Source organism: Sorghum bicolor, chromosome 5 (assembly GCF_000003195.3).
Source record: "Sorghum bicolor cultivar BTx623 chromosome 5, Sorghum_bicolor_NCBIv3, whole genome shotgun sequence".
NCBI classification, from domain to species: Eukaryota; Viridiplantae; Streptophyta; class Magnoliopsida; order Poales; family Poaceae; genus Sorghum; species Sorghum bicolor.
In genome coordinates, this window is record NC_012874.2 from 68,961,942 (window position 1) to 68,983,097 (window position 21,156).

General features: G+C 42.9%; 3 protein-coding genes across 5 annotated transcripts; 2 read left to right on the forward strand and 1 right to left on the reverse strand.

Annotated features, from left to right (window-relative positions):
- On the forward strand, positions 1,841-7,944 carry LOC8070176 (acyl-CoA-binding domain-containing protein 5). The gene is made up of 16 exons (XM_021461170.1): positions 1,841-2,072; positions 2,569-2,702; positions 3,518-3,596; positions 3,688-3,846; positions 3,964-4,041; positions 4,108-4,212; positions 4,674-4,740; positions 4,853-4,914; positions 4,997-5,136; positions 5,394-5,520; positions 5,597-5,711; positions 5,855-5,943; positions 6,349-6,432; positions 6,587-7,357; positions 7,455-7,514; positions 7,649-7,944. Exons 2-16 carry the CDS (start codon positions 2,656-2,658, stop codon positions 7,727-7,729), a joined length of 2,064 nt encoding a protein of 687 aa, XP_021316845.1. The 5' UTR covers positions 1,841-2,072; positions 2,569-2,655; the 3' UTR covers positions 7,730-7,944.
- LOC8070177 (peptide chain release factor APG3, chloroplastic) lies at positions 8,122-12,409 on the forward strand. 2 transcript variants are annotated; one of them, XR_002453245.1, is made up of 15 exons: positions 8,122-8,478; positions 8,799-8,855; positions 9,167-9,247; positions 9,374-9,431; positions 9,512-9,615; positions 9,774-9,825; positions 9,943-9,992; positions 10,282-10,347; positions 10,423-10,587; positions 10,676-10,748; positions 10,848-10,980; positions 11,246-11,303; positions 11,580-11,653; positions 11,762-11,845; positions 11,970-12,409. XR_002453245.1 is itself a non-coding variant. In XM_002449888.2 (15 exons), the coding sequence occupies exons 1-15, from the start codon at positions 8,341-8,343 to the stop codon at positions 12,039-12,041; spliced, it is 1,239 nt and encodes a 412-aa protein (XP_002449933.1). In that variant the 5' UTR covers positions 8,125-8,340; the 3' UTR covers positions 12,042-12,409. The 2 variants fall into 2 exon arrangements, 1 of the variants encoding a protein (XP_002449933.1); XM_002449888.2 differs by having other exon boundaries at positions 8,125-8,478; positions 11,606-11,653.
- LOC8070179 (alkylated DNA repair protein alkB homolog 8) lies at positions 14,130-16,908 on the reverse strand. 2 transcript variants are annotated; one of them, XM_002451172.2, is made up of 4 exons: positions 16,605-16,905; positions 15,882-15,910; positions 15,480-15,683; positions 14,130-15,382 (listed from the first exon to the last, which is right to left on the reverse strand). In XM_002451172.2, the coding sequence occupies exons 1-4, from the start codon at positions 16,828-16,830 to the stop codon at positions 15,053-15,055; spliced, it is 789 nt and encodes a 262-aa protein (XP_002451217.1). In that variant the 5' UTR covers positions 16,831-16,905; the 3' UTR covers positions 14,130-15,052. The 2 variants fall into 2 exon arrangements, with proteins under 2 accessions (XP_002451217.1, XP_021316846.1); XM_021461171.1 differs by having other exon boundaries at positions 15,214-15,382; positions 15,485-15,683; positions 16,605-16,908.

Genomic DNA, 21,156 nt, shown 5'->3' on the forward strand with positions numbered 1-21,156 from the left:
AATATAACGTGTCTTATATGGATGGAGGGAGTGTATCACAAAAAGTAGTCTTGTGCGACATGGAGATACATGTTATTATTTTCTAAACTCATGTACCAATAAATAGTTTTGTGACATACTCCCTCGTCCCTCCATCCTAAATATAAGGTACATTGATAAATTCTCCTTCACATGTCTTTTAGCAAGATCTTGATTTGTATTAATCGACATGTATCTAACAAAAAAATAGTGACAAAAGTATAGAAAGACTTCATAGAACTTAATATAAATTTTAAACAGAAAGAAGAAAAATAGTTATTCCAATGTCGGCCAGTTAAATTTACATGCAAAAAAGGTAGTATCATGAAATATATTTCCGATCTATTTATTTAGTGCCACGATATTGTTGCTTTTCACTATAAAGGTAATATAAAATTAGTTAAACTTAAAATATTTTGACTTACAGTAATCCAGAGAGTAAAAATAGATTTATTTGAAAGCAAAGGAAAGATAAAATAAAAATAAAATAAAAAGATGAGATACCAGACATATACTACGGGGCTGAAGTATCTGTTTGCTGATAAGCTGATATTTTTTTTGACAACGATCAATCTTAAATTTATTAACCACAACAAGTAGCTGTTAAGATAGTTACATTGTTGAGGTTTACGTTGAGTAAAGCTTGAAGCAGTGAACATATAGATCCATATTGGGATCTAGTACAATGGAAATCTTGAGTGGTAGTAGTGGTGCTTTGGGCTTGTTTAGCCAAGGCATCTGCGTTGTGTTTTGCCTTTTATTAATCTTGAAGTATGAGAAAAAATATTACTAAATTCGGCAGGTAACCTCACAGTCTTTTATCACTGGACTTTTCTACACTTGGTGGGCCCATAATGTCAGCCTCAACGCTGTGACGGAGGCAGGCTTTCCCATGTCTCAGACTGACCACAGCGGCTGCTGCTGCTGAAGTGCTAAGAGCAAGTTTAATAAAAGAGCCCACTTGCTGGCTGTAAGATTTTTTACAGCTTTTTTCTAGTCCACCCATACAATAGTTAGCTATTTACTATTAATACATGGTCCACTTGTCTCTCTCATAAAGTTCTTTGGTTCCTGTGGCTAAGCTGGCTGTAAGCTTACAGCCCGCTTCTCCTCTCTTCTCTCCTCCACCTCAGCATTTAGCCAGCTTACAGCCCACTATAATACTTGCTCTAATATACCTGTACTAGCTGTGTCAAACGCGATAGTAATGAAATGAATGAAATCAGTGCAGGCAGCTCCACATGCGCGTGTTTCAAGGGGAGCCATAATGGCGCCTTGGAACGGCAGACAGACAGATGCCCATCTGCCATCTCGAGTCTGGACATAGATTTGCTCAGCACCTTTTCTAATCTGGGCTTTGTTTAGTTCCAAAAAATTTCGGATTTAATATTTTTGTTTTTATTTGACAAATATTATCTAATTATAGACGAACAAGGCTCAAAAGATTTATCTCGTGATTTACAGTAAAACTGTGTGATTAGTTTTTGTTTTCGTCTATATTTAATGTTTTATGCATGTATCGCAAGATTTGATGTGATAGAGAATCTTGAAAACTTTTTGGATTTTGGAGTGAACTAAACAAGGCCCTCCTCTCCTCGAGGACACTGTCCTAAACACAGTATCACTATCAGGGAAAAAGAAACACTTTCAAAAATATCAGGGAAAAAAAAAGAGATCCATCTGAGATAATGCACGCATTAACATGAGAGAGAGGCCAATGGCCAACAGTAAAGTGAATCACATTTGGCCCTTTGGCCATGGCTGTTTGCCTGTTGCAGCTGCCTGCCTGCCTCACTATCACACAAAAACAACACCTGCAAAAACTTTTCACGCCGCCTGCAGCAAGGCCCCGCAGACTCACACCACACTCTAGTCTGGGAGAAGTCAATGTCACTGGACGACCCACGCTCCTCCTCAGCTACAGGCTCCTGCGCCGCTCACACTCCTCGTCCTCGAGCTCTCACACTCTCACTCAGCGCACATCACATTCACGCCGGAGGCTGGAGCTGCTCCTGTTCTTCCTGCTCATCTTCCTTCTTGCTCCGATCCAACAAGTGGGTAGGCCGGCTCTGTGCTCGATTCACTTGATGATTTTTTTTTTGTGCTTACTTTGATGTGCTTGTCATTCTTGGCAATGCCAATGGAACTTCTTGATATTTGTCAAAAAAAAAAACTGTTGTTTTCCAAGAAAAAAGAGAGGCAGAAACAAAATAAAAGGAACTGCTTGTTGGGCTTCCCCCCCTCTCCAATCCTGGCAAGGCTACACATGTTTCTTGATTTGTTTTCGTTGTTGCTCTGGTTGTTCCCAGGCCCGAAATCCGTGTCCCATTTGCTTTTCCCCTCAGTATCTGCGACTGTTTTGATGCCTTCCTGTTCTTGCTCAAGTCCCAAAGGCATCGACCTTTTTTTTTAAAAGGAATAGTTTGTCCTTTTCTCCGCTTATTTTTTTTTCGACTCGACATGGTTTCTCGGGACAAATCCCAACCGCTCCACTGACCCGGCTTCTTCTTTTTCGAGTTTATTAATTTCTTGGCGTCTCCGTGTTTGCAGGTGAGTCACAGGAGATTGCAGCTGTAGGGTTCAGGTTCAGATATCAGTCTCTCCGTTGGGTGATTAGGAGCTCGAGGCGACGCCGCAATGCCCAAGATGTTTGGTTTCTCTCGGCGACGGATGAAGTTGGGGAGGTGAGATTTCAGTTCCTATCCCATAGATTTCTGCAGTTCTTCGTTGTTTGGCTTGTATCTATTTTGTGTTTTTTCCCCTAGTGACTAGCAGTACTGAACATTGGCAGATATTGTTTTTCTTTATTTTTTTGGTTGGTACAAGGTTTAGGAGTTCATGTGCGAGAAGAAATGTTGGCGCTTTTTCATGTCATAAAAAAGGGGAAAAAGGTTCATTGGCGTCTTCTAGTTCTAGTTGATAAGTCTTATTTCAGTGAGTCCCAAATGCCTCAGAACAGAGGTGCTGTTAAAAATGTTGGACTTGTTTGCAAATTTCTGGAGATTTTTTCAACCTACTAAATGATTTCAGTTCCTAGCCCATTTTTTTGCAGAGTTCTTCCTTGTTTGGCTCGTATCTGTTTTGTGTTTTTTTTCTAACTAGTAAGTAGTATACTGAACATTGGTAGATATTGTCTTAATTTTTTTTTGGTTGGTACGCTATGTGCAAAGATATTTACTTTAATTTTTTATGATAAAAGGCAAGAATTTTTTTTGGTTGGTACAAGGTTTAGGAGTTCATATGCCAGAAAAAGTTGGCGCCTTTATGTAAATTTCTGGAGATTTTTTAACCTACTTTTGATTCTTTATGTAAACCTAGAAATGAGTCTTGTGTCTATATAGTATAAATGACTCGGTGATGAAATTTGGTTACTGTAGTGAGCTTGATCTTTACTGTTTAGATTCAAGTTATAACCATAAGCTTGTCAGTGCCTCTTTCTCTGCATTTGCTCTGTTTCCTCTCATAGTCTCATCTATTCATTGTCACATGACTTCTGCAGGTTGAAGGGTCATCTACATGATCATTTCCATGCCTCTCGAAGCCCCTCTCGGACCACCAAGCGTTTCAGTCACCCCAATGTGTGCCTTCTGGTTCAGTTGTTTCACATTTGTTATCTTATTCTGTTGTATCGATGAGTTTTAAGTTTATTGGCTCATGGGATTTGTGCAGGGAGAGGATCCATTGACTACCTCAGTGAGTGGTCGTCCCGATGACCATTCTTGGCGCTGCTCATCCGATACTTTTGATATCAATGGTCGTGCTTTTGAGAGCTCAGAGAACTGGGCAGTGCTGTCAACAGAGGGCGACAAACCAGTTCCTCGTTTTGATGTAAGTGGCCATATTGAAATTTCTTTCTGTTTGTAACAAATATAAATCCAAGTGCTTTCCTTCTCATCAGTATTCTGAAGTATTTGTATCTTATTCTTCGGGTTCGGGTGTAAACAGCATGCAGCAGCCATGGTAGGGAGCAAAATGGTAGTATTTGGTGGCGATTCTGGTCAATGTTTGCTAGATGATACTAAGGTAATGGGTGAATGCTATTCTAGTAAAGAGATGACTTCTTGATCTCATCTACTATGTATCCTTCAGATATTGAGTTTAGACAAGCTTACCTGGGATTCTGTTGCTCCTAAAGTTCGACCATCATCAAATGGACGTTCTCTGAAGTTGAGACCATGCAAAGGTCATTGTCTGGTATAGTTCTTGGTGCCCATTCTAACTAGTTAGTTCTTCATATTTGTTTCTCAGCAGTATTCTTGTATGTAATTATGTAATCATCAGAAAGATAAAAATAGATCCCCACTTTTCAACTTCCTCGAACACTGCATCCAAAATTCGAATGTGGCCCAGTTATGCATAGCGGCGTAATACTCTCTTAGGCTTTGGTGCTAGTTTCGTGAGTTTTATCTTTAACCCAGAGGTGCCATGTTTGGAACATGATGGTTTATAAGCTCACCTGAACCTGTTTAAACAGCTAGGATACCAAGGTGAAACACTAATGGGCTAGGGTACTAGACTCATAGCCTCCTTGCTGAGGTGATACAAGTTTAAATACAAGGGAGAAGGAACAAAGTTCTCTGATTCTAGCTATCTATATTCACGTTTTAGAACATCTTACCTAGCATTGATCAAGCCTATTTTTCTTTGATATTTAGGTTCCATGGGGAAAGAATGTTATTCTTGTGGGAGGGAAAAGTGATCAACCTTCTGACAAGATATCAGGTTTGCCTCTGCTATTTAATTTTCTGAAGTGCATCAGTATGTGTTGTTTATCTGATTCTCTGCGAAACTTCCAACAGAAACAATTAGGAATTCATCATTTGTTTTACTGCAGTATGGACCTTCAATACAGAGAGTGAACTCTGGTCACATATGGAAGCGAAGGGTGACATTCCGGTAAATATTTGACTGTTGATCTGAATGCCTCTTAAAATACTTTTGTAAATGATGGAGACTGTACCCTGATTTTTAATCTCAGGTGTCTCGAAGCGGCCATACGGTTATTAGAGCAGGTCCTGTTTTAATTCTCTTCGGAGGTGAGGATGCCAAAGGGAAGAAACTACATGACCTTCATATGTTTGATCTGAAGTCATTAACTTGGCTTCCTCTGAATTATAAGTAAGTTATTGTAGTTTACAGTAGAACTCAACAACAGTGTGATTTCATTACTAAGGAATGTAAAGAAAGCAGGGCAGCTAATTCGTTTCCTCTTCGCTTTTGCACTGTGCTTTAAAATACAAAAAAAGCATAGCTATCTACCTATCAAATGCATTTGAGCATCCCTAGTTCCTTGCACTAAAACCCCTCAAGGATAGAATCGTTATCTTACTTAACTATGCATACTTCTTTTATTAACTCAGAATTCATTGTTTTAGGGGTGCTGGACCTTCTCCAAGATCAAATCATGTAGCTGCCCTTTATGATGATAGAATTCTATTGATTTTTGGAGGTCAGTCGAAGTCCAAGACCCTGAATGATATTCATGCTCTAGACTTTGAAACAGTAAGTACTGTTGTGTTACTTTATTGGTTTTGCTTGTTAACAGCTTGCTGAAAGTTTGATGTCCTTATATTATTAGATGGTATGGTCAAGGGTCAAAACCCATGGTCATCATCCATCACCTCGAGCAGGATGCTGCGGGGCTCTTTGTGGGACTAAATGGTATATTGCAGGGGGTGGAAGCAAGAAAAAACGTAAGTTGGGTTTCACATTGTTTCTATATCATGGCAGATTATTGACTCAGTTCCATCTATCAATAGTATGCATGTTTCCTTGTAAGAATTTATAATTTTGCTACTATGCATGGGCAATATCTAACAAAAAATCTTTATCTCAGGGCATCCTGAAACATGGGTTTTTGATGTTCTCGAATCCAAATGGTCTGTTTGTGTAGTGCCTCCTAGTTCCTCAATCACTACAAAGAAAGTAAGTATAATTCTTGCTTGACTTCACCTTTCATATTAAGTGGCTAGCAACTCACAAGGAATTCACCTTTCAAGCAATGTTGGGAAGTGGATACAGTTTCTTATATTTAAGATTGATGCCATCCTGAAAATCTCAAGCACTGCATAGTGCATATTATAAGATTCCTCCAAATATGTAATATATATTGCATAGATATAAAGCTTGAAATTACTTTTCGAACATCTATCTTTGTAATAGTTTTCCATGGGAATTATACTCCAATATTGGAAATTTGAATTACCATAACTTTAATACGCTTCCCATTATAGCTAAAAAAAGAGTCTTCGTAGGAATAATCCATGAGATCCATGTTTATTCGTGTGCCATTTCTCTAGTTGCTGCACAATTGACCCAAAACTTTTGCAGGGTTTCAGCATGGTTCCATTATACTACAGGGACAAGATTGTGCTTGTTGCTTTTGGAGGGAACAAAAAGGAACCATCTGATAAGGTGAAGGAACTGAACTTCATTACAAAACCGAAGCTTCATTTTTGTGACATTATTTCAGGATTAATTATTTTGTGTTTGCATTTTTTGTAATAGAAACACCAATAACATTTCTATGACAATTTCACTAAGTTGACATTACTTTGTGTTTTTGAAGGTTGAAGTACTAGTGGTGCTGCAAAACGAGCACTGTTTCAGTTGGCGATCCGCACCTGAGGTGGAACCCTTACTGTATGACGACTCTCCTCCAAGCTCAAGGGAACTTGCTGACCATCTCAACAACTGCGCTCCTCTGTATTCTACTAGCTCCGCAGCGAGGAGCAGTCTTGCAACCACAGCGGAAAACTCTTCTGGGAGAAAATCCCTCCCCGATTCACTGCTACAGAATTCAAATCTCGGGAGCTCATCGCTCCGCAGGCAGTTTCGTCAGGAAGAGGACTGCAGCCTGGCCCAAAAACTGCAGAAACCAATCGACGACGACAAGTACAAGGACGCCGACGACTGCTCTGAACTACCCACAATCGCAAACCAAAAACCACGCAACGACACACGCCAGTCCCCAGATGCTGTTGATGCTAAAGCGAGGAGGCTGGGCAGGAGCTCGTCAGACATCAACAACAACCATCAGGACACGAGGATAACCACGCTGATCAGGAGGAACATGGCGCTGGAAGAGCAACTCTCAGCCGCGCTCGCGAGCAAGGACGAAGCGGAGAAGAACCTCTCCCTGGTCATCGACAGCAAGGATGAGCTGGAGAAGAGGTTGGCCGAGAAGGACAGGGAGGTCGAGGCGCTGAAGGAGAAGGCAACCGGGCTAGAACTGGCACAGGAGGAGTCCAACAACCTCTCCAACACCGTCCATGCCGACAACGTGCGGCTGGAGCGCGAAGTGGCCTTCCTAAAGGCCGTCATGGACGAGACCCAGAAGGCAAGAGAATTACCTTACCTAGCTATGCTCCATTTTCAGCTGGTACTCTCTGTGATGTTGCCATACTGATGCCTTGCTTGGTTTCATCCGTGATCAGGAATTGCACTCGACTCGCGGAGTTCTTGCAGGAGAACGCGCAAGGGCATTTCAGCTTCAGGTAAAAGTAAAACCTACCGAGCTAGAGTGCCATTGCCTATTTTTTTCTTCCCTTTTCATATCTTATCAAGTTTGTGCTCTGCTTTATAGTTGAATTCACTGACCTGACTTGGCAAGCTGACATTGCTCTGCCAGGTTGAAGTGTTCCATCTGAAGCAACGCTTGCAGACGATGGAGGGAAGGTCACCTACACCACGAAAGCCTCAGAATCAGTAGAGTGCAGGAGTGTACAGTTTTTGAACAATCTGTTGTAGATTCAATGTTGTACTATAACTATAACTGGTGCCAGAGCCACATTGTGATTTGTAATATTCGATACAAATGTATTTCGCCACTGGGACGTAATTGTGTAGAATGAGTTTTTTTGGTCCATGCAAGATGCGTTCATCCACGAGTTCTGAGTTGTTGCTCAGCTCAAGGTTTCATCTGAACATTGTTTGTGCTTGTGTACCCTGACTGAGCCTCACAAAACATTGTAAAAAATGAAGAGTATTTTTAGTTTTCTATAGGCCCATAGACTAACAATCATCTATGGGCCCACTTGCCCTCAGTCGGCCCCATGTGTCATCTTGTTAGTTTTTTCCTTCTCTTTTCTTTTCAGCTACCTTATCTTCTTCCCAGCCTCCCGTCCCCTGTGCACAGTGCCTCCTTCCCGACCGCCCTCCCCGGCGCGACCCCGCCCGGCAGCCCCTCTCCAGCTCCGGCGCCCCCCCCTCCTCGGCTCTACCCCGCCCGGCGCACACCCCTCGGCGCTCAGCAGCTGGTGCCTGGTGCTTCTCATCCCCACCTCACTCGTGCTCCGCGCCCGTTTCACCGCCTGAACAGAGATGGAGGCCTTCCTCGCCGGTCTCTTCAGGGCGCCTCCACGCGCCGTCCCCGGCCCTCGGGGCACGCCTCTCTCCGGCCTTCCTCTCTTTCACGGCAGGCGCCGCAGGCGGCCGTCCTCGTCCGTGGTCTGCATGGCGGTAAGGAAAAAAAAACTTCCTTTTCCGAGATCATCTCCATTTCCGGATTTTTTTTTACCGGCCATTTCTTGGAGAAATAGAGCGCTCTTGCTGTTGCTGTCACCTGATATATTGGTTCTGAGCCATTTCTCGTTTGGGGGTCCAATTAATTTATGAAATGGCTTGTTGTCACTTACACTGAAATTTTGTCCACGCTGAGGCTGAACTGAACATTGTGTGCTTTGGTAGCTTATAGCTGAGAATCCTAACTTTCGCACACGGAACAAGTCCATTGTTCATATCATAGCCTTATGATTGTTCATTTTGTATGCTCTGTCTAGGAGCCCTATCTGATTGCCAAGCTGGATTCTGCGGAGAAGGCCTGGAAAGAAATGTCGGTATGGTTACCTGTTCTGTGTTCACCTTTTGTTCCTTTTTTTCTTCTATATTGTTGGGCTTACCAATCAGGTTATATCGCCATTGTTATTGCTCTGAAGTTGCTTGAGTGGAAACTTAATTTTAGAAGTAAGTTAGGTCTGGCTTCAATGCTGTACTAAATCAATTCTGAACTTCTCATTTATGTCACGTAAACTAAAAAGTAACTATATATACGCAATTAAACTACAATGCTGCCACAATGATATGGAAAGCTTTCAATTTTGATCTCATCCAAACATTCATCAGTCTAATGCTTGAGTGTATACTTCAGGTTAGGTTGGCAGATCCGGACATTGTCTCAGATCCAAGCGAATACCAAAAACTCGCGCAGTCTGTTTCTGAACTGGATCAGGTATTTGGCTTACTCACTATGGTATTTAATGTTGGTGTGTACTATCAACTCAATTATACCAGAATTTGAGCTGCTAATTTTATTAATTATTACATCATCTTTATTTTTTCTGACAACAATATTTAGGTCGTGACCACATACAGGCAATTCAAGGATTGTGAGAGGCAGCTTGAAGAGACAAAAGGTTGGTATGCTTCAGTATTTCTGGTGCCTGTGAGAAAATAATAGACTCACTATAGCTTTTTTAACTTTGCAACATCATAGCTCTGGAAAAAGAGAACGAAGATGACCCTGATATGTCAGAGATGATAACTTCTGAGCTGGAGGCTCTATCTAACCAGCTTGCAGAGCTTGAAGAAAAATTGAAGGTGAATAGGACATAGCACTCTGCACAATAGCTACATAAATTCTGGGCATTATGTTTAACTTTATGCATTCTACAATGCCAATTTCTGTATTTCGTTGGAGAAAGCATGCATTAGAAATTTTGATGTGCCTCTCATCCACTCTTATTTCCTCATGTTAGTTACTACTGCTTCCCAGTGATCCTCTAGATTCACGCAACATCTTACTTGAAGGTACCTCTCTCCATTTCTCAGTTACACATTCCATCTCTCCATTTCTTCTCGCTTCAGAAAAAAGTTTCTTTTTCCTTCTTGTTTTGAAACTGAGAACTGTATTCTTCACTTCTGCAGTAAGAGCAGGTGCTGGTGGTGACGAAGCTGGAATTTGGGCTGGTGACCTTGTAGGTAGATGATGATTTTATTCCAACTGAGTGCAATTTAGCAAATTTGATACAGTTGTTTTTCATTTTGTTCAAATAATAGAGTACTAAAGTTTGACACACGGACCTTGATGTTTATATGGACAATAATCTAGAATGTTTATATGTTTATTTTGGAATATAAGCTCTTCTTAGTTTATTTTTCTGTTGTTATAGCAGTTATACTTCTGATACACTAGTACACTACTGCATCATATCTGCAATTTTACTCACGTAATCCAGAACTAAATATGCCAATGGATTTCTGTAGGTACGCATGTATCAGAAATACTGTGAGCGCAACAATTGGAAGTTTAAGCCAGTTTCTTGCTCAGAAGTATGTACTTGCAACCTTAACCTGACTATTGATTAAGATTTAAGAAAAACACTGCTCACAAGCTGACTCTTTCAGGCAGACATGGGTGGATACAAGACATATGTGATGGAGGTGAAGGGGAAACAAGTCTATAGTAAATTGAAGTTTGAGTCAGGTGTACACCGTGTTCAGCGTGTTCCCCTGACAGAGACTATGGGTCGTGTTCATACGTCAACAGCAACTGTAGCTATTATGCCAGAGGTGGGCCATTTTGATATTTGTGTGAAGTTTTATGACATGAATCCCCTCTTCTTCTGAAACACCTAATAATGTTTCAATGGCATAGTAGGCTGATGAAGTTGATGTGGTTATTGATCCAAAAGATATTGAGCTTAAAACAGCACGATCTGGTGGAGCTGGAGGTAATATCACTTGCATATTGTGTTACGTGTAGTAGAATACTTGGTTTTCCGTGCTTCTCCCTTATAATTGAGCATCTTCTAACATTTCAATCAATGCAGGGCAGAATGTTAACAAGGTGGAGACGGCTGTTGATCTTATTCACAAGCCTACAGGAATAAGGATATTCTGTACTGAAGAGAGATCACAGCTACAGAACAAAGAGCGGGCATTTCAATTGTTGAGAGCAAAACTGTAAGTTGTTATAGCTATGTATAGCTTTCCAAACTATGAATTATGTTTCTCTATATTTTTTTATCACCTCAATTATTTTGTTTCTAAACATGCTCTTTGATGATAGGACCATAATTACAGTGTAAATTCTGGTTTTAGAAATCTCTTAATGCAAAGTAGAGTGATCTATTGTTCCCAAATTATTTGTACTCAGTATAATACATGGTCATCCTTATGTAATCTTTTTTCATTCCTTATATACATATATATACCGTAAACTTTACAGTTACGAGATAAAATTAAGGGAGCAACAAGAGTCAATAAGAAACCAGAGGAAAATGCAGGTATGTTGTCAATTCTTCCTTTTAAGGATCGTATCTTCCAAAGGTCATAACTTTGTGTCCAACTGAAAGCAACAAACTGTCTTATATATGATAAATGCTCAAATTGGATACAGAGCAGCAGTGTAGTAGACATTTATGAGAACTGTATAATATCCAGTTGGAATTCACAAAAATCTAAACCATGAGAAGACAGCAAAAGCTAGTGTCTTCAGTTTGTGTAGGAAATAGGAAATAGAGTTGGCCCTTATGAAAAATTTTGCCATCCTCTCTGGTCAGTGTTACTAATACCTGTGCAACTGAAGGTTGGTACTGGTGCTCGATCTGAGAAGATAAGGACATACAATTACAAGGTAGCAGGACATCCTATCACCTAGAAACATGTCTTTTCTTTCTTTGTTCTTTTGGGAAAGGAGCTCTTCTTATGCTTTATAAATCGCCTCCAATATTGCTCACAACAGGATAACAGAGTGACAGACCATCGATTAAAGATGAACTATGAACTGACCGGCTTCCTTTTAGGAGACATCGAATCGGCTGTTCAGGTACATTACTTGACAAAAAAAGAACTATGCAAATGTGGCAACGTGCAACTATTACATCAGAGATGATGTAATAACATGAGTCCATCTCTTGTAAAAATCTCATTTGTCATTTAAACATCTACAGTCTTGTGCTACACTGGAGCAGCAGGAGCTCTTGGAGGAAATGGCCAGTTCCGTGGGCGCAGTGAACGTATGATTCAGGCAATTCGGCGTTGAGATCAGGTCATCAAATAGAATCAAGAAACTCATGATGTGTTCAAAACCGATAAAGATGATTGATAGTTGTACAAGAAACTGACAAAATGAACTCCACATAGGAAATTTTTCTGTAGTCCACATGGTCATGAGTTCATGACTAATACCATAGAACACACCCATGCATCTCAGCTTCCTTAACGACATCAGATTTTTGAGTATTAGAAAATATACACGGTATGTACAATTCAACTGCTCCAGTATTCACAGTTTAATGCATTTTAGGTTTGTTGTTCTGTGAAATTCTTTTGTTCCCAATGTGTAATTCTTCAAGAAAAAAATTGCAAATACCCATTTATAAAGACGCTATAGCCATGTGCTGAGTTAAGTGACCAGTTCTCCCTTTCCCCATCCCTGTGTCTTGTGCTGAGTTAAGTGGACTACCAGTTCTTCCTTTCCCCATCCCTGTCTTAATGAAAAACGTAGCACGTTCTGGCTTACAAAATTGTTTTCACAGTTATAAAAAAGACTCTTGTTTTTGGCATTCATAGCAAAAATTCAGTTCAGCTTTGGGGAGTTAAGCTTGGATTGCAAGTTCACAACCTAGATTTTATTATACAAAAATTTCTTCCATTCTGAGATGAGCAACAACATTATATTTTATTATGCTTTTGAGATGAACAACAATAGACTAGTAGTAGTTATACTAGCTGACACGTGAGATGACTTAGGGCATGTTTAGTTTAGGCCATAGGGTCCTAACCAAAATTTCGCCGGCCGGTAAAAATTAGACACCATTTGGCCTGTGATCAGGGTTTAGCCTGCCCTGAAAATTTGGCATTGCCCATCTTCAATTATAGGCAGCTGATGTGGCAGCCTGTGAGTGGCTGCATGTGGTTCAAGATTTTGAGAGTGGATTTCTTTAAACTAAATCAAGATGTGTCTTAAGCTATGCATCAGATTTACAAACAGTCTTCACCAAAACTATTGCCAGCTAGCTACATTTCAACCAAAAGAAACAATTGACAGACACATACTTTTGCTCTTAAATTTTAGCATAACCAAACTCCGGCTTGGCCATGAACAAAACACTTATTATTCCTGTTTTGGCATGGCTCCAACTCTGGCATAGCCAAATTTTGACATAGCCAAATTTTGCCAGGGCCTTTTGGGTTACCAACCAAACAGCCCCATAATAGCCTTTGCCCTCAAAACAAGCTCGGAAAATTTCATAACACGCTTAGCCTCTGCCTTTGTCCGTCCACCCCCGTTCCGTTCACCACCGGCATTTCGCCGAACACCACATCCACCCGCCGCCATGGCTGCGGCCAAGCCCCTCCTCGTCGTCATCGCCTTCCTCCTCGCCGCCGCTGCCGGCGTCCCTTTGCCTGACAGCGGTGGGGAGGTCCCTCCGTTCACGCTCCTCCCGGCTGAAGCTGAACCCCCTGCCGTCTCCTTCCCTGACGGTGGCGGGAGACCCCCGTTCCCGCTCCTCCCAGCTGACCCCGCTGCCGCCGCCGGTTGCCGCGGGCCCGTGGGCATGTGCCCGGCGAGCGACGAGGTGCGTGGCCTTGGCGCGCGTAAAGGGGCAGCGGCTTCCACCATGTCCATGTCGGCCGATCCTGAGCTGGTCCGGCGGCGGGTGCACCACCAGCAGCGCGACAGCGTGCCGTGCTCGCGCCGCGGCGCCAGCTACTACAACTGCCGGCCCGGCGCCCTTGCCAACCCCTACCGCCGCGCCTGCTCCCGCATCAAGAACTGCCACGGCTGAAGCCATGGTTTTGGTTCCTCTTCCTCTTCGCCATCCAAAAAGAATTCTGTGTACCGCGTGTTTTCTTGTACCAGCAGCAAGCTGCCACAAGCTCTTCTGTCCTTGTATCAGCAATGTTTAGGGCCTGTTTAGACAGCGAGAGCTAATTGTTATTAGCTAGCTAAAGATAGCAAAAATCCACCCCCTAGCCCATCCATCCAACAGTGGGCTACTGTAGGTGAGCTAATCTTTTGCCCAAACCTCTAACTAGTTGTTAGCCAGTTGGTTAACCTTATACTAGCCCCAGCCATCCAAACAGGCCCTTACATATGTTGTAGTGTCAAAAAAGATTGTGGTCCAAGGCATAAGATACTGGAATTTTTGTTGTTATTACTATTGCCATGTGGGAAGAAATGAAAGTTACTCTTGCGCTAACATGAAGTTGTTGGATCTGTGAGACTGTGACACAAGCTAGTTCTTTTTCTTTTTGAGGGGACACAAGCTAGTTCTTGCTAGTATAGAACTATATACAATGCTGCTTTAAAAGATTCATGGTTTTCATGCCATTGCCCTTCCTCCATCACCCAGATTTCCTGTTAGGCACATTGAAGCTGAGGATAGAACTCAGTACCTGCCTGTGCTTGGTCTCCCAAATATTGTCGCTATTCTAATATGGACATCTTCATGTGCTTGTCCCTGCTTGGCACATGCAGCATGATGCTCATCCATCAAGAGTTTGATATTTCTCACCTGAACCAACCAAGTGATGTGCTCATTCCCCCTAGTTTGGCACCTGGAAGGAAGACGTGTGAACTTCATTTTTCTCCTGAAACGAAAGGATCAGCTGGTGTTTGTTTATTTTCAATTTAGGACTAGTATTAGTTGGACTAGTTCTGCCATGTGAGTTGTGATGGATCACTCTCCCAACAAGCCAGTTGTCATGTGGAATCCTTGTTAGGGAGCGTAAGCCTTGTCTATTACTTTTATGTTGCTTTGAGGTGCATTTACATACCATGATGGCTTCCTGTGACATTGTTCAGAAACACAACTGTAACTCTGTAAGCATGCTTAAGTTCGAAAAGGAGAATAGAACTTAAATGATGCATGCACAATACTCCTGTTGTCCAATGATGGCTGTCTTTAGCAACAGCATATTACAGTTTTCCATGACATGCCTCACCGAAAAAAAATGACTGCTCTGTAACTGCAAAAGTGGCTTGGAACCACAAAGGTTTAACAAATTGTTCACTGTCATGACCATTTTAGTCTGTAGAAGGCAGGAGTTTTCTCAGTGTAACAGAAGTTCTTCTGTGCTGCTCAAGTTCCCTGCCATCCCATAGCTGTCTGCCTGGTTTGCGGTTGATCTCATGCTTCCAGAGATACCTTGCATCGCCGGACATGAGAACAAGGGAGCCTGGTTTCAGCAAAACGGGGACCTTTGTAGATTCAACATCCCCTTGCTTCAGGATGTCAGAGGCTGCACTTCCCCTTGTTGGTTCTGCTTGACTGAAGTGCATCACACAAGCTGACTCGAGAGAGACTATTGCAATTCCATCATCAAAGCGCATCAGGTCAACATGAGCACAGATACCCTAGATTCAACAGCAGAAGCATAATGTTAAGAGCGCAAAAAGAATGCACCTCTTTTCTGAATGATACGTTTCCTGTGAACATGAGACAGTTCCGCACCTCACCTGGCTTGTATCTGTTTGCAATCATCTGATCAAAAAATGGCTCCCGCCACAACAAATCAGATGGCAGAGGACATGCATCTTCATCCTCGTTTGTCACCTCTGCATCAAGACCAACACTGGCGTCACCAACACAGATAGCTTCACGGATAAGTGCAGAAAGTTCAACAGCCCATGAAGGGAGATCGCCGAATCTCATTGCCTAAAAAGAAGATAGGAGCAAGAAGAACTTATACAGTAGAAACGATAGACAAGGATGGAAATTCTTCGTATAGTTTGAACTACTTTAGGAAGCCTTATACACAAATCAGGCAGTCTTTATGGCACTACTGAGAATATTGAAAATCCTGCTGCTGACGAACATTATGCAGATAATGAAAAGATGAGGGGGAAAACTTACTTGGTTGTTTGCATCAACAAACCATCCTTCTGCAAAAAAGAAGGCATCAGGTTTACGATTAGCAATGAGCCATGAACCATGGTTATTTCTGTCGTTGAGCAATATACTAGAGCAGAGTTTCTTCTGCATAGGTACTTGTACTTAGAAAGTTTGCTACTGCTCAACTGGGAGATGTAAAATTAACCAATCCAGAGACAAGTATAGTATTAGTTGGAGAACGAAAGACTTATTTCAAATTACAATTTAACATAGTTACATATAGCTAGATAATTTTATAATAAGAACTAATACACAGTCAAGAGGAAAAAAGGGGATTAAAGTACCTATTGCTAACATTAGTAATAGCACCGCAGGCCGCAGCTGTCTAAGCACAAAGCAGATCCGGTGATTGTAATCATCACAAAGAGAGATGGATCGACCATTAACGAATAAGTAATGTCCTTTCAACATTTATGACTGAAACCAAATTGAACAGAACACGAAGCTAACAAAAAGTATCTTTTTTTTTTCTTTTTCTTCTTTTTTGGAGGAAATTGAAGGGCCCCTGAGTTAGAAAGGTCTTGGTTGTTTTCATCGTGTATTTTGTAACAACTAACAAACTGGGGAATCTGTAATTTTAGATTCTAATATAAGTTCAGTTTTTAATAATCGAATCGAATATCCCCTTTTTGCTCACAACAATATGAAGAAGGCTACAGGAGGTCCTGACAACCGAGGACTCACCTCGCTGGATCGCACTGAGGAGGCGCGCCTGCTCGTCGGCGGAGAGGAAGGCAGCGCAGAGCCACAGGCCCCTGACCCCAGCCACCGGCTCCCACCTCCAGTGCCCGCGGCCCGCTCCGAGGCTAACACCGGCCGATGTGTCGGAGTCGCTGCCCGACGAGTCACCGAAGGCCTCGCGGAGCGCGTCCCGGCAGTGGGACTCGCCGCCGTCGCCGGCGGCGGCCATGTGTTCCGTTCTTAGTACAGGGCGTACAGCACGATTGAACTCGTTTGCAGACAAAATGCGGGTACCGTGTCCCACTGGAGTTTACGTAAACATAATATTCCGCCTTCTATGGAAATTTTTTTCTCAGCTCTCTCGGACTAGCTTGGGTCTTGGATGCCCATGATGATTCACTTCCAGGCCCAGCCCCGGAGGAGAGAACGAAGAACATGTTTAGCCTCCACTACATATTCTATATTTAACGTAGAAGTTAAAAAAACTTACTTTAACATGCTATATCTATTTGACTATCTAATTTTATTAGTCCAATAAATTTCTTCTCTCACTATTTAGATCTGTTGGACCAAAAATCTAGCTACCTATTCTTTTTTCATCATTCCTCTCCTCCCATACGCACTCGCAAGTCGCAACTACGCGACGCCGCGCCTGCGCATCTCGCCCTGACACCAGCCGCCCACGCGCCTCCTCCCACCGGTCGTGCTCCTCCTCCTGCTTGTTGGCCCTCCCGCGCGTGGCCGCAGCGGCCCTCAAACGCCGGTAGGCAGTCCTCCCGCCGTGGTTGCGTACCTCAGTGTGGCCACGGATGACCTCACGGCGTGGGCACTACGGGCCTTCCCGGTGGCTTCGCCCTTCCCTGTCCAGCGCCGACCATCTCCCTGCTACCCTACTCCCGCCCCCATTAGCCAACTCCGTTTCCCGCAGGAAGCTATCCATAGCCAAGTTCTTCGATGGCAACAAGGAAGAAGATGACATGTGGGTCCTTAATGTCCTAAAATAAATTTAGGAGCCATATTTTAGGTAGTACTGTTAGAGTTGGAGAAAAAATATAGGTAGTACAAAAATAGATGGCTACCTAATAAGACATTTAGGTACTCTGTGCTCGAGATGCTCTTATGCAGATAGAATAGAAACGATACATACTCCCTCCATCCCAAAATAACTGTCGTTTTGGATTTTCATGTCACAAGTTTGACTAGATTTATAGAAAATACGTGCAACATTTATATCTCTAAATAAATTTATTAAAAAACTAGACTCAAAGATCTTTCCAATGATACTAATTATGTATCATAAGTATTAATATTTTTTAATATATATTTATACATCTCTAAATAACTAAAGAAATTAAGGTTTCAATCCTCCTCTATTTATACATATCTGTATCTTTTACAAAGACAAAAATGCCCCTCCAACTACCCATATCCTAAGGCATATTTCAAATAATCAGGGCATCTCTGGTCCATTTTGCTTTTTGGCCTCCCATGTTAAGCGCCTTCCTCACTGGCCCCCGCTTCACAGCTAGCATTGGGGGGCACCAAGGAAACTATTGCACTTGCATCCTATCAGTCACTTCTGCCTTTCCATGTCATCGGTGAAAAGAGTCAACCTGCATGGCACAATACAATCTCATAGCAAAAATATTATGATGAGCGAAAAGAGTCCACGCTTCTGTGGCGGACAGCAACCACCAAGTCTGAAAGCCCTTTCACCTTGGCGGCGATGAGATGCATCTACACCACTGCAGCAGATTGTGCCCACCAAGTTCAAAAGGGCTTTTGCCTTTGCATCAACGAAAAGCACTCGAACTGCCTTACCAATGAGAGCTACTTTCTAAAGGTAACCAGTGAAAACTTAGACGACAAGGCGAGGGTTGCGAAAAGGCAGGGTCTCCCCCAACACTCAACATCAAGATGGCACCTCTACTTTACCTAGAGGCATGAGATGATGCAGAGGCTTGGTGATGGCATGTGTGCCTCGATCATGTGAACATGGTAGCACTATGAAAGCTAGCTCAGGAGGAGTTGGTTTAGGGCTTTCTTGAGATCAAGCATGTGGAGCTGGTGTGCTAGGCGTGTCAAGCTAGAAAGCAAAGGCACCACCTCATTCTTGGAACAAGTGGAGTACCACACACACGAGGTCCTTGACTTGGTGCATGGCAACCTATGAGGTCCTTTCACACCAACAACTCTAAGGGGCAACTAGTACTTCCTGCTGTTGGTGGACGACCTCAGCAGATACATGTGGGTGGTCATAATTCCTTCCAAGGATTGCACAACAACTGCCATCAAGGAGATCCAAGCACAAGCGAAAGGCGAGTCCAGGTGGAAGTTAAGGGCACTCTGTGTCAACTATGGCTATAAATTCACGCCATGGAGTTCGCCAAGTATTCCACATGATAAAAATAGTCCATCACCAACACACTATGTCACACAGACCACAATAGAGAATCATCATGGAATGTCGGAATGGCATGGTGGTGGCTGCGGTGAGAGGCATGCTCAAGGCAAAAGGGTTGCCTGGGTGGTTTGGGGTGAGGTGGTGAGTACTAGTGTATATGTGCTGAATAAGTGCCCGACAAAGAGTGTGGACCAAATGACTCCATCCGAGGCTTGGCATAGGAAACTTTAGCACACTCTGCAGCATCATCTATGTTCAGAATATGATGCCTCACCTCAAGAAGCTAGAGGACAAAGGATGCAAGATGATCTTCATGAACTATGAGCACAAAACAAAGGCGTACCACACCTACAACCCTATTGCAAAGAGCGTCCATGTGACACGAGATGTTGGATTCAATGAATAAGCCCAATGGGACTACGGCACGATCAATGACAACAACACAATTGGTGGGAATGGTGATGTTTTCATTGTGGAGTATTCCATTATTAAATAGGCACCTCCGATGGTCAAGGAAAACAATGAGATGCCTAGATTTGTGGTGCCCAAAGATGAGTTGACACCAGCACCATCACCACATGCTACTTGAGGAGTGATGCCAAGTGGATCGCTTGGAGCGTAGGTAGTGAATTTTGCCTCACCACCAGGCAAAAACATCGACCACCTAGATGCTAACAACGACAAGAATGCCCTGCTTTAGTTCTAGATAATTAACAAAATCCTTGGACCCGCATCATCGATTGGGTTCTCTCTCCACAGGCACTGGTTGTACTGGAGCTGCATATGGTGGGCTCTGATGAGCCCAATTCATTTGTTGAAGAAGAACATAGCCTGAGTTGGAGGAAGGAAATGGTGGAAAGATGGAGTCCATTAAGGACAACCAGACCTAGTCATTGGCACCTCCCACCTAGACACCGGGCGATCGGGCTAAAATGTTTCCCCAAGGTGAAGAGAGATGAGCATAGGACGGTGGCCAAGCACAAGGCACGCCTCATGGTGAAGTGATATGCACACACTACTACATAAATGATTTTGTGAGACACTGCCAAACAATTAACGGAGGCATTCACAAAACTCACCTTCTCTTAAAATCAATATTTTCCTAAATGCTAAACAGTCGGTCACCTATCGTTTAACCATTATTTGGTCTAAACAATCCATTAAATAGGTTCAACGACCAATTAAATGCCCTAAATGGATGAAGAAATAAAAATGGCACACCACTGTGTAGCCTTTACATGGTGTTTAAATGGGCTACTCGTCCATTTAGGCGATCAGTGCTTAAAATACCTTAGGATTTTGGGAGGCAAATGTTTTTTTATGAAGGCAGTCACAAATTGGTTGTCTCTTAAAATCAATTTATGGAGGCAGATATTTTATTATAGAGGAGGTAAAGAAATGATCATCTCTTAAAATGGATTGTAAAAGGTCTTGCTATGAAAATGGTGGCTATTTTCAGAAGGCCTGCCTCTGTTAACGTGGTCAAGCTCACTACCATCCTTTGTGAGGCCATCTTGGGCTGGTATCCCATTTGTATAGTATATAAGTAGAGAAACACTAGCCCTCTATCTCCTCCACCATGCAGACTCAACCGCTTCGATCTCTCTTGCTCTCTCCCTACTAGCTCTCCCCACCAAGGCACTCCTCTTTTCTAAGAAACATGATGGTGGCTCTAGGAAACAAGGGCATGACATCTAGCGATAGATCCTAGCAGTAGAGGGCCACGTGCGCCCCAACAGTAGGGGCCACTCGCGCCCCAGCGGCAGCAGGGGCTGCTCATGCCCCGCCGATGGAGGGCCACACTCACCGCTCATGTCTCGCACTAGTGGCTGTGGCTTGGATAAGGTGGCGGAGGCTCGGATCTGCAGCGGCTAGCCTTGAGACGGGTGCATGGGCTCGCATCCTGTGAGGAGCAGTGACATCACCTAGATCTGGTGGCAGCAATGCATCGATGAGCTTGGTGGGCCTTATGGATAGCTTGGCGGGCTTGTCGTTGAGTTTTTTGGGGTTTTAATCTATTTTTAGAGATGAACATTGGAGCACCCTTAAAATATTAATTTACACAGGCATTGCTTTAGAGACAAAAACTCCAAAAACCATTTTGGTTGCCTAGGAAAATAGTTACTGTAACAGTGGCACGACATCAACTGC